Source organism: Rattus rattus, chromosome 13, assembly GCF_011064425.1.
Source record: "Rattus rattus isolate New Zealand chromosome 13, Rrattus_CSIRO_v1, whole genome shotgun sequence".
Lineage (NCBI taxonomy): Eukaryota > Metazoa > Chordata > Mammalia > Rodentia > Muridae > Rattus > Rattus rattus.
The window spans coordinates 50,602,551-50,615,114 of NC_046166.1; the positions used below are offsets into that span (position 1 = coordinate 50,602,551).

The following is a 12,564-nucleotide window of genomic DNA, read 5'->3' on the forward strand; positions in this document are numbered from 1 at the left end:
CTTTGCTGCATTTTAGAATTTATTTAGACATAAGATAAAAGAAAAACACCACCTTATTTTATATGCTGCTCTCCCAAACCTCCTTAGTGAATTGCCCCTTTCCTCCCCAGCCATGTGAAAGTCTTACACTTTGCATGGACACCGGACGGTGGACAGTAGGACCTTTGAGCTTGTTGCAGTCTCTAAAATCAGATACCTTTCTCCATTTTGTGGCAGTGGGATTTGAACGCAGGGCTCTGAACACAGAGAGCACACATACTATCCCTGAGCCACATTCCCGACCCCAGGAAACCGTATTTGGTTTTAAAAACTGACATGCTAGCAAGCTTCTTTGGACTCCCACCTTCAGCATGGTAGGTACCTCTTTTTAAACTCTGGACTGCTTATATCCTCTGTCATATGCTGGGCACACACCCAGCAGTTTCTCCTAATCAGTCAGTATTAAGACTGATGTCAACCCAGACTAAGAGTGAGTTAACTGTAGCAAGCTTGTGATTCCTGGAACGTGGAGTCCAATCACGCCTTAAACCTCAGTCTTCAACTGTGGTTGACTACTTCTCAATTCAGAAAGATGCTGAAGTTCTCCAGATAAATCAACAATTATGGAGGTACTACTCAATTAAAGGCATACCCTAGCAATAAGATGCCTATAAACAGGGGTTGGGGAAGGAGAGAGATCCATCAGAGAAATGAAAGGGTGTAAGACTTTGTTCATAACCTCACAAGTCTGGTTCTTTCATAAAAGAATATGGAACCACTCAACATGAGCCAAGAATACAAAACTCGTCTTCCAAATGTGAGAGTCTCTAAACTGAAAACGTCTAACGTGGCATCGTTTCCGTCCTTATTTGATTCTATCTGTGACAGGTTGGTGTTGATGGAGGATGTACATAAAGGATCTCTGCGTATAGGTTGGGAGATGTTTTCTGCTTGGTGACTTTGATGAGGTGAATTTTTGCTCTAAAGTGAACACTTTAAAGCAGCCGTTTTCAACCTGCGGGTCACATCTCAGATACCCTGCATATCAGATATTCACATTACGATTCATAACAGTAGCAAAGTTGCAGCTATGAAGTAGCAACAAAATAATTGTATGGTTGGGGTGGGGGTCACCACAACACGAGGAACTGTATTAAAGGATCTCGGCTTTAGGAAGGTTGGGTCGGTGTAAATGGGTACACAAGAGATCACATACGGCAAAACAAAAGTGTGGGTTACCAATGTCAGCGATGAGGCTGCCTGGCTTCTGGTCCTGCAGGAACTGGCGGACGCGGGGCCAAGCTTTGTTTTGAAGGTCACTGAAGTAGGGGGCGGTGCTCTCATAGACCTTGTGCACGTGCTGCTTCTCCAGCTGCACCGCTTCGGGATCCATCCTGGGGACAGCAGGGCCAACACGAGGCGCACAGGTAAGAGAATGAAGCAGACACAGATAAAGGGGTGCATAGCATTCCCGATAATGGAACCTACCGCTGCAAAAGTTAGGCTGGTTTTGTACTTTCTGGTACCACCACTGACGCTTCAATACCAACAGCCTAACCTTGTCAAGTGTGGAGTGTTCGTCTGCCCACTTTCAGAAACCAATGGTTTGGGGACGGGTTAATCACCGAAAGTTTCTGCTCAGGATCAATTAATTCTTCGTTTCGGAAGCATGGGGGTCATGAGTATCAAATGGTTTCCTTTGGATAAAAATTCTATCTAATTCGAGGTAGATTTTTAAATGTCATAATGGGATGCTATCATTCCAAACGAGAAACACTGTGAGGTTGTGGAGATGGCTCACTTGGTAAAAGCACTTAGACCGGTAGATCCTTGGAGTTCCCTGGCCAACCAGCCTAGCCTAATTGGCAAGTACAGCAACTGGGGAATGACATCTGAGAATGGCCTCTGGCCTATATGCGCATGCAGGCACGCAGGCACGCAGGCACTCACGCAGGCACGCAGGCACTCACGCAGGCAGGCTGGCAACGCAGGCAGGCTGGCAAGCAGGCACGCAGGCACGCAGGCACAGAAGCGCATGCGCAAGGGGCTTTGGGAATTATCTCTCTTTTTAAAAAGATGCTTGGATATTAAAACTTTCTCTATGTCTACTGCTTCTTCTTTTTGAGTAAATAGCTCTTGACCTGAGTGATATCAACAGTCCACAAACAGATTTTTCTGGCCCTTTAATGTCCCCCTCGCCCCATTTTGGTTATATAATAGCTACTTAAATCTCTGAAGTTGAAATGTACATCCAATCACATTGCTTCTCAGCTTGGGCATCCTCAAAAGTGTTTACAGTTATCCAGTTAAGTTCATCTGGCTCAGAAGGTTATGCAATGCCTCCTTGTTAATCTGTGTGCAAAACTCCTCCTCCTCGTTCAGCTGTAAGCAATAACCCCGCCTCCATGTTCAACGCCGAATAATAAACATACGGAGCTTCCAGAACTCTGTTTGTGGTTTCTCCATCCCAGAGCCTAGTCCACCTGAGCCCAGCTATTCCCATCTGTTTGGGTTCACATTCTCTCTGTTCCCTCATCATCCTATTCGGGTTCATCTCTGCAGCCACGCAGGGAAACCGCGCTCCACACAGGAGGAACCTCAACTTTCTTCATGCTTTTCTTCTGCTTGGTCATTTGTTTGTTTACCTATTTATGGGTGTTATGTGCAGTATGCGTGCTTCTATATATGCATGTTTGCGTGTGCGAACACACAGTCGTAGAAGCCAGAGGTTGATGATGGGTATACTCGATAAGATTAATAGTTCTTCAATTTACATATTGAAGCAGGGGCTCTCATTATCCCAGAGTTTCGAGACTTGGCCAGGCTGGCTAGACAGCTTGTGCCAGCGACCCTTCATCTCTGCCTCCCAAGTGCTAGGTTATAGGCATTCCTCCTCACACGCACACTGGCATTTATATGGATGTGAGGGACCCGAACTCCCATCTTGCATGCGCTTCACCCACCAAGCCATCTTCCCAGCCCCTGCATACTTTTCTTTCGAGTCAAAAAAATCTCCATCTCAGGAATTTGTCTATTTGAACGCCAAACCCCTTTTACAGAAGCAGTCAGGCCCTGTGTATTTTGGAGACCCTTAAAACAGATGACACTGACAAGCACAATAAGGCAAAATTTAAATGGCGAATGACATAGACTGGGTTCCTCCCGGATGCACATTCACGGCAAGAGTGCAGTCCTCAGAGTCAACTAGGCAGGGCTCACAGGGTCTCATAGGAATTGAAGCAACCAACCCGGACCCTGTACAGCTATGAATTAGGTCCTCTGCATACAGGGATTGTTAGCTTGGTGTTCTTTGGTACTCCTAACAGTGAGAGTGGAGGGCGCTTCTGACACTTTTGCCTGAGTGTGGGATCCTTTCCCTCCTATTGGATTGCCTCGTCCAGCCTTGAGATGAGGGCATGTGCCTAGTCTCATTGTAACTTGCTATGCCATGTTTTGGTTGATACTGATGGGAGGACTGCTCTTTTCAGAAGGAAAAATGGAGGAGTTATGGATCAGGGGGGAGGAGGGAGGTGAGGGAGAGACTGGGAAGAGTGAAGGGAGGGGAAACTGAGTTCAAGATGTAATGAACAAGAGAAGAATTTTTAAAAAAGGCCAGACGTAAAATATCAGTTCAAAAGGAATGACTCCAATTTAAGTGCAGAGCATTTAGTCTGAATGACACCCCCCTGGAGACTTTTCTCTGAGTTCTCTCCCAAATTGCTTGGCTTCTACCAAAAACAAGTAGCCTTGGAAACTGCTGTTTTCGATTGGGCGAGTGGGGCGAATCCATTCTGTTCTTATTGTATCACACGCAAGGTTTAAATGCTGCAGTCAATCATCGGCTGTGAGTGTAACACGCTTGAAATTCTGTGGGCCTGAATTTCTGAGAGTAATTTCCAAGGGAATTTGATAGATGCTGAACAAGCCAGTTCCTTCTGAGGTTGGTAGCTTCTGAAGCTAATGAGAGCAGAGGGGAAGCCAGCAGTGGATTCTAGCTGGAGAATGGGATGTGGACGTGATCTTAGCCAGGCTTCCTGTTCTGTGTGTTACCAAATTTCAGACCTGCAAAATATTCTAGATCAAAGGGCTCAGTAGACAAAGCCCCAGTGGTGTGTCTTCCCTGTGAGATGTAAAAGCCCTCCAGCGCCCTGTGGGTTTCAGAAAAGAGTCCAAGTTGGTTTGCAAAACTGTCCATTTCTCAAACCCACTGGACCTACACTACTGTTTGTTTCTTCCCACAGACTAAGACTCCGCACAAAGTGTTTGGGAAATGTTACTCCGGTGATTTCCACTTCAAGGAAGTGCCTAAAACCGAGGAAGCCTTTCCTGAGTACCCCCTTTCCACCCATGTCATTTCAGTGGCCCTTGTGCCTGTAGACTCTGCACTGTCATTCCTGGCAATCTGAGAGAGGCTTCTCTCTGCTACACTCACTGGGTCCAGGGTGACATGGGAACAAGGTCATAGGTGGAAGTGGCTCAGCCTTGAAAATCTCAAAGAACCAGGAGAATCATATGAGCACAGGTGCCTCTGGGGTTTCAGAGTCCAGTTTGAACCATGCACACATAAACAGAACAAGGGAGAGGAAAAAATCCTGTAAAATAAAGGTAGCTTTTAAATAGCACAGGAGACCAGAGAGGCTGGTGGGAAGAGAGCAGGAGGAACGGACAGCCTACTCTATGACCTAGTTCTAGCTCCTCTGTGGGGTCTGGACTGTTGCCTGGAGGTCATCTGACTCCAAGACAAATGTTACTTCACAGTGCTGGCCGAGTCCAGTTCTTCAGTCCCTAACCTGGAATTTCAAGTGCCTTCTAGTCAGCCCCACGGCGTTCTTCTTTCCAGCCTCATTATGTCCCTTGCAACTCATCTTCCCTAAGACAGACAAATTGATTCTTTTTACTTTGTTCTCTTCTATTTGAAGAGAAACAAGACTATTAAATTGCTTCTTTCAAAATGACAGAAATTTAGAAATGATTGCTTTCCTCTTCAAGGAACTCGTGTTCCAGGGAGAGTGACAGCGAGTGTCACTAGTTAAGCAATCTATAAAACTTACAATGTAACCCTGGTAGAAACAAACAAAGTCAAACATGAATAATAATAATGAAAATAATAAATATGATGATGGCAAAAAACAAGCAACTCCATGGATGTGTTAGCTTTTCTGTAACAAAATACCTGATGTGAACAACTTAAAAGGAGGGAGGATTTCTTTCGCCTCACATTTCCATGGACATTTGGCCCAGTTACTTTGAGCTCATAAGCCGAGGGAGAACATCACGGCTGGGAGCCCGTGGCTAGGCAGTATCACCATATGGTATTCAGGAAGCCAAGGGAAAGAGCTAGAGAAAAGGACTGGGATGAAATATGTACCTCAAGGGGACACCCAGAGTGACCCACTTTCTCTAACCAGAACCCGCTCCCTAAGGTTTCCAATCCCACTTTGCCATCAGGAGCACCCAAGTCTTAAGCTGCTGTTTTAATTATGGGTTTTGTTGCTGTGAAGAGATACCATGACCAAGGCAACTCTTATAAAGGCAAACGTTTAATCGGGGCTGTTTACAGTTTCTGAGGTTTAGTCCATTATCATCATGGCAGGCAGCATGGCAGTGTTCAGGGGACATGGTGTGGGAAGAGCAGGGAGTTCTACATTTTGATCCAAAGGCAGCCAGGAGGAGACTGTATTCTACACTGGGTGGAACTTGAGCATAGTAGACCTCAAAGCCCGCCTACACAGTGACATACTTCCTTCAATAAGGCCACACCTACTCTAATAAAGCCATACTCCTTTATACTGCCACTTCCTGTGGCCAAACTTTGAAAAATCTGAATCTATGGGGGCCAAAACTATTCAAATCACCACAATACATGACTTTAGGGACAGCCCAGATCCAACTGGTACCAACATCAAAAGGGGCATTTGGCAGGAAGAATGCAAGAAAAGTCCAGAAAAGGTTCACGGATGTTGACATCTCTGTGTTCTTTTCCCTTGACCTCAAACCCCACTGGCCTTCACAATGACCCCCCACCCAACCATAGGTCTCAGAAGCTGTGTTCAGATCACACTGCTGCTTGCTACTTTTTATGCTTCCCACTTTTTATTTTTAATAAATCTCTTTCCCATGGTGGTTCTAGAAAAGCTGGGTCTCCTGGCTTCCATCGACTGCTCACATCTTGCTTATGGTCCAGAGTTCCTTTCCTGTTGTTGTCTGTTTGTTTGTTTGTTTTTTAAACTCTGGATATGTAAACTGTGTTTTCTAATTATAAAAGTACAGTGGAATAAAATAAAGTTGAAGTGAGATCAGTGCTTTGCCAGAGTTTCGGGGTAGAGAGAGAACTGGCAGGTAAGAAGAGAAAGAACTATATCATGTTTCACTCCTCCATTTTGGTGATGACGTTGTAGCTGTTCGCTATTGCTTGTTTTGTTGTTGCTTGCTTTTGTGTGTGTGTGTGTGTGTGTGTGTGTGTGTGTGTGTGTGTAATAGGGGGGAGGAGGAGGGAGGAAGAGGGAAGAAGGGGGGACCACTCATGATGAGAAAGTAAGTGACTGTAAGGGTAAGGCACATGCCCGGTTTCAGTGCCCTCTAGAATGAAACACGTTTGGGGAGCAAAGGCCCCCGTGGTACTCATCGGTGAGTCAGGAGAGATGGGAAAAGTAGGAAGGATTCATAATAAACTACATGCTGAAACCCAGAACTATTTTTTGTCCCTCTTCTGATCTCTTGCATCTTGCACTACTCAGATGGACTTGCGATGTCCCTGTGCACGCGTCCCACATCCCTGAACACATTTCATTGTTGAGGGTGAGCAGGTGAGCCAGGCTCTCGTGGGTCCTTCTGAGGATTATCTCAGTGTGGAGATGAGCAGCAAGTGGCTTCCCCTCTGATGTCACAGTTGGAAACATGAAAGGGTCAAGCTGTGGCTCCATCTTTCCTACCATATGGAAAGGACTCATCTCCAAGTAGAGGCAACGAGGTCAGGGAAGGCAAGCAGAGAAGAGAGAGGAGAGGAGAGAGTCCGGGTAGCGGGATACTGCCTTGCAGTATTCCAGTCTCTGTGGTTTGGGGTCCTGTGGCCCCACAAGTTAATCTTAACCCTCCAGGGCAGAGTCAATGCCTCCTCAATGTAAGCTTGTTGTTTCTGATCTCTCACTGTCAGTCCAGCTACTCCTGACAGGAAGAGCTTCAACCTTCCTCAGAGCAAGAAAGAGAGAAGAGGAAACAATGGGAAATTAGCAGAGCAGGTGCCTGGCTGGGGACTGGCTAGGACATTAGCAATTCCTGCTCCTGGAAGCAGGGCCCTCATTAAGAAATCACAAGTGTTTGGATTATCTCTTCTGCATGTGTGATTAAACACTTCATCTTCTCCAGTCAGGCAAAGTCACGTGACTGTCTGTGGGTGTCAATCATGATCCAAAAAGAAGAGGCTGGCTTCTGAGTGGAAAAAATCTTTAAGCAGCCTGTGGCTTGCTGGATCCCTTTCCCTTGTCTCCAAAAGGGAAGTTTTATTAATTTTGCACAGACAACAGGATCCTTATGGGAGAGCCCATGATGGTTTTATGGTTTTTAGACACAGAGCAGCAAGCATGTGAAGGAAGGACAGGACAAATGAGAGACTGGAGCCAGGGAGTAAAGGCCAGGGCTGTTACCAAGAGATGTGTGTGAGGGTGGGAGAGTATGTGTGGAAGATAAGGGTTCCTTCAAAGCCTTTATACAGATGTGTTAGACTTCCAGTGAGTTCTGTGGTAACAAGGCTACTTTCTGTCCAGCCTTGGTAGGCAGAGCATGTCCCTCAAAACAACCTTTATGTTTTGCTGCCAAATGGCCCTTTCTGAAGTTATAGTGACTTCAGACTTCAGTGTGAAAGAGACAACATATCAATTTGAATTATTTTAAGATGTACAACCCTAACACTCCCTCAGTCTATAGTCTCTCTCTCTCTCTCTCTCTCTCTCTCTCTCTCTCTCTCTCTCTTTCTCTCTCTCTCTCTCTGTCTGTCTCTTTCTATCTCTGTGTGTATTTCTCTGTCTATGTCGTGTGTGTCTGTCTCTGTCTCTTTCTGTTTCTGTCTCTGTTTGTGTTTCTCTCTCTCTCTCTCTCTGTGTCTGTCTGTCTGTCTGTCTCTGTCTCTTTCTCTGCCTTTGCGTCTCTGTGTGTGTCTGTCTGTCTCTCTCTGTGTCTGCCTGTCTCTTTCTCTTTCTTTCTCTGTCTCTCTCTCTGTCTCTCTGTCTCTGTCTCTGTCTCTGTCTCTCTCTCTCTCCCTCTCTCTGTCTCTCTGGGGGGGGGTGTCACATGAACAGAATACAGGGTCTCACGTACACTTTGCACTCTGCTGCTCTCACCCTTCCTCACCCCTTCTCTATCATTGACCTGCACACCTCATCCTATAACATGTTTAATGAGGAAATAAAGAAAAAAACTCAAGGCAACTCAGCGAGTTCTCTTTTTAATTTTTGAATTTTAAAAGAGGCCTGGCTGACAAGCAAAACCCTGCACAGAACGAAAGTACCTAATCCGTTAAGTCTGGTTACATGTAGCCATGGAGGAAGCCGCACAGACCATTAAGACAATGACCCTACCTCTCGACCCAAGGGTGTCCTTCCTTCAGTTCCTGTGTAGGAAGGTCTGTAGCTAGCACTACCTTCCACCCTCACTGTGCTTAGTTTTGGGAATGCCAGCCTCCTGGGCTGAGAAAAAGAGGGAGGAGCAACAGCCACAATTTCAAGGGCAAGCTCTAGGTATATGATATGACCAAAATTAAAACAAAATGAGAGGTTTGCTTTCTTTCACCCAGGTATAGCACTTCTTGAAGGTCCATAAAAACACACCCAGTTTTCCATACATGGGTAAACACGCTAGGAAGACTGAACATGCTCCCAAGACAAGGCCTTCCTGCTGGTCCATCAAGGAGGCGGACATCACCCTTAACCCACAGATGTCTAAAGAACTCTGGGAAGAATTAGTCTTGTTCCCTAGAGCACTTCTTTCTCCAGTCCCATGACAGCATTTGTGACATCCCTGGCTTGCTGGCTATAATCTGTCATTTTTCCCTCCATGAATTTGGAATCTCTATTCTTGCAAAAGCTGGAGCAGTTTTCCTGAAGTATCTCTCAGCGTAGCCACACTTGGACCAGGCTCCAGCCTGTGAACCGTCAAAAGACACACTCATATCTTAGCCAAGCCATTGCAGATGCAGGGGCTACATAAACGGGCGAATGAGGAATGCAAGCTTTACCCCAGAGGCAAGAGAGACCCTTGAAGGATTTTCAACTTGCAATTGTGTGTGTTTTCAACTGGAGTATAAACTTAGAATGTGGGCGCTGGGACGGGAGATATATGTGCTGCACATACATGATATGCATGACACATATAGAATACATACACCAACAAAATTGCCTCAGACGGTATGGATTCAGAGCCTCACTAGATAATTACAGAGTAAATGAATTAATAGCTGTTGCTTTGACTCCCCTCACCAGACAATAATACTTTACTTGAGGCAAGGAGGTCTTAGGTTGAAGCTGTGAATATTCTGCCCAAGGCCCAGAAAGCTCTGAGAGGAGCAGAGCTAAGACTCAGGTTCCCTGGGACTATGTTGTACTATTGTTTGTCTATTGAAAGACAAGGTTTATAGACACACCTAGCTATATAGCTGCCACATATCTTAAATAAATAATAAATATAAATATTATTATTAACGCCAGAGACACAGTCTTTTATAAAAATTTGGCATCAAAATCTGCTTTAAATTTCCAAGATATTGAAAATACCCAACTGTAATTCTGAAGTAAGACTCTAAGTTGATCAGAGCAATGATAAGACTTATTTAGAATAGGTGGCCTTTATTGCTATTTCAAACACATGGCGCTTCAAACATCTCTGTTACTGTTTGCAAAACCTCTCACTTAAAAATGTTTATATTAGGCCAGAAAGTGGTGGTATATGCCTTTAATCCCAGCACTGGTGTAGGGCGGGGGTGCAGAACAGCTATATCTGTTTGAGGTCAGTCTGGTCTAGAGTGAGTTCCAGGATAAAAAAAACCCATCTCAAAACACTATATATATATATATGTGTGTGTGTGTGTGTGTGTGTATGTATGTATATATATGTGTGTGTATGTATATATGTATATGTGTATATATATATTATCTTAGAAAAGCACTAGCAAATACCAAATAGGTTTGTATAGTTTTTATTTCCTTCCCTTACACAGTGCAAAAATGAAGCTTCAATCTACTTTCCAGCATACATGTTAAACTATAGGCACTAGACTAATGGGACTTGATACATATGCCCACCACTCAATCCCCCCACAGTCTTTGAAATACAATAAGAAAGGCAGCTACTAACCTGACTCATTTTGTGATCATGTGGATTATTTCTGGTTTTGGTAAATCACGGCAGTTTCCTTCCTCAGCGAGGAACAGTTGCTTCTCAGGGCTCTCAGTATATAACACACGTGAAAGGAGCAGGAATTGAGTTAGTGAGCCCTTCACAAGGTCCACCACTCAGTATGAGTCTCTGAAGAGAATCCAAGCCCTATGAGGAAAAACAACAAAAACGGGTCACTTAACAACATAAGAATATAAAACCTGCTATTGTCAAGTTGGTCTCTTGACCTATGCATCCCACTAAAGGAGGAGGGGGCTACAAAGGAAGGCCAGTATGTGGAATATACTAGAATTATCAAGATAGTTTGTAAACAAAAGTACTTTAACGCTAAATTCTAAGCATGGAGAGTCATCTCAAACACAGTGGTTTAAGATGTATACTACTTGATATTATTGCTTTGCTACAGGATTGTAGCCATGAAATGACCCCTGGAGACAATCTGCTACACCAATAGACCACTGTCTCTCAGCCATCATCAGAGAATCTTCCTCCTGTAGGAAATGGGAACGAATACAGAGACCCACAATTGGACAGAGTCCAGAATAGAAAAGACCTTGGAACACTCAGCCTTAAATGGGATGTCTTCATCAATCCTCTCCTTTCAAGGCTCAGGAAACTTTGAAGAAGAGGAGGCAGAAAGATTATAAGAGACAGTGGGTTGTACGACACTTAAGGAAACACACCTTCCAAACAAGACAGGACTGACACAGCATACATGAACTCACAGAGACCGGGCAGCAGTCTCCGGTCACAGTATCAGCTACTGTGACAAGTCCTCCTGGTCAACCAGCAATATTCATACTTTGTTTTTATTTTTATAATATTATCATGAAATTCATTAAAAGACTTTCAACAATAAAAAAAAAAGTAACCCACATAGCAAAAGTCTCTTTGTAACATAGAAATTGTGGGGTAGAGAATGAGATTCCAAGAGCAGCCTGACATCAAAGACAGAGCCCACTCTCTAGTAAACACTCTGTCTTCATTGCTTATCTAGAAGTGAGGTCACCAGACTACAATCTCCATCAGCCACTGTTGTCTGTGTTGAGCGGATCCTTCGTCTATGTTCTGCACACATGAAAGGGCACAACATATGCCTTCTGGTACATGCGACGATTATCAAGGTGACTGAGTGGGACCCACGTGGCTTCCCCCAGCTTGCTATTGCTCTTTCCCACCCCAATCTTGGTCTCTGCAGTGTACATTGTATTGACCTATTCCCAAGTGACTTCTGAGTTCACCGAGAAGCTGACACGGGAAGTGGGATTGGTCCCTCCATTTCAGACTCAAGCTGATTCATCTCAAAGAGCTCTCCAGACCCATCCGCTGGGAACTGTCTGCCCCCCTCCCCTAATTCTGAAACTAGGAGGAAAGAGAAGAGCAAAATGCCTCAAGAATAAAAACATTGTGTTTTCAAGAACAGCTAGAAGGTAACCCACTACCAAACATGGTTATTATTGTTTATCCCATGACCTAAAAATGCCCACAGAGGGAAAGAAGCTGGCCATTCAGCCACTGAGAGAAAGCTTGGTCAGGAACTCTAGCTGACTCCCTTAATTTTCCTGGTCAGTTTCTGGTGCATGTCTATAAGACTGCAATTTTCCCTCAGTCCAGCTATTCTGGTTGTCTGCCAGACATTGTGAACACTCAGTCTGCTAATAATTTGTTCTCTCTCTCTCTCTCTCTCTCTCTCTCTCTCTCTCTTTCTGCTAATTACTGTTCTATTATTTTTGCTTGCTATATAATTAATAAACTTATTCAAAACTCAAAATACAATGGGTATGGTAGGTCATTCTCTAAACTGCACAGAACCATCCCTATTTAAGGATCTCTGAGGAGTCTCTGGTCTTTTGCAATGACATTTGAACTTGAGATATCTGAAAGTCACAGGCAAGAATCTAGTTTGTGCTATTGAGCATCAAAAATGGACTCCTTAGGGAGTACATTAGGGAGAGATTTTGAGAAACTCCTGGATAGTTACGTACCTGTTCCCAAAGTGCTTTAGTCATAATAAGATAAATCTGTTACATAGGCTATGTCTGATGCAAAGTTTCCCCACCTGGATGACCCTTCCAAGTCTGGTCACACATTGTTACCTTGGCTTGGCTCTGTATGCACTTTTTCTTCAGCATTAGTGGCAGACCTGTTAGCCTTCTCCAAGGACTCAGTAAGAGCAGCTGATGGAAAGAGTTGGAAGCG

At 44.5% G+C, this 12,564-nt stretch overlaps 1 protein-coding gene across 2 annotated transcripts in view; it reads right to left on the minus strand.

Annotated features, from left to right (window-relative positions):
- The window catches only part of Trmt9b (tRNA methyltransferase 9B (putative)), a 49,243-nt gene that overhangs the window by 14,801 nt on the left and 21,878 nt on the right, over positions 1-12,564 (minus strand). For both annotated transcript variants that reach the window (XM_032919017.1, XM_032919016.1), the window contains exons 3-4: positions 10,324-10,512; positions 1,219-1,373 (exon numbers count right to left, since the gene is read on the minus strand). In XM_032919017.1, the coding sequence (XP_032774908.1) occupies positions 1,219-1,372 (154 nt within the window). In that variant the 5' untranslated portion in view covers position 1,373; positions 10,324-10,512. The remainder of the gene's footprint in view (positions 1-1,218; positions 1,374-10,323; positions 10,513-12,564) is intronic.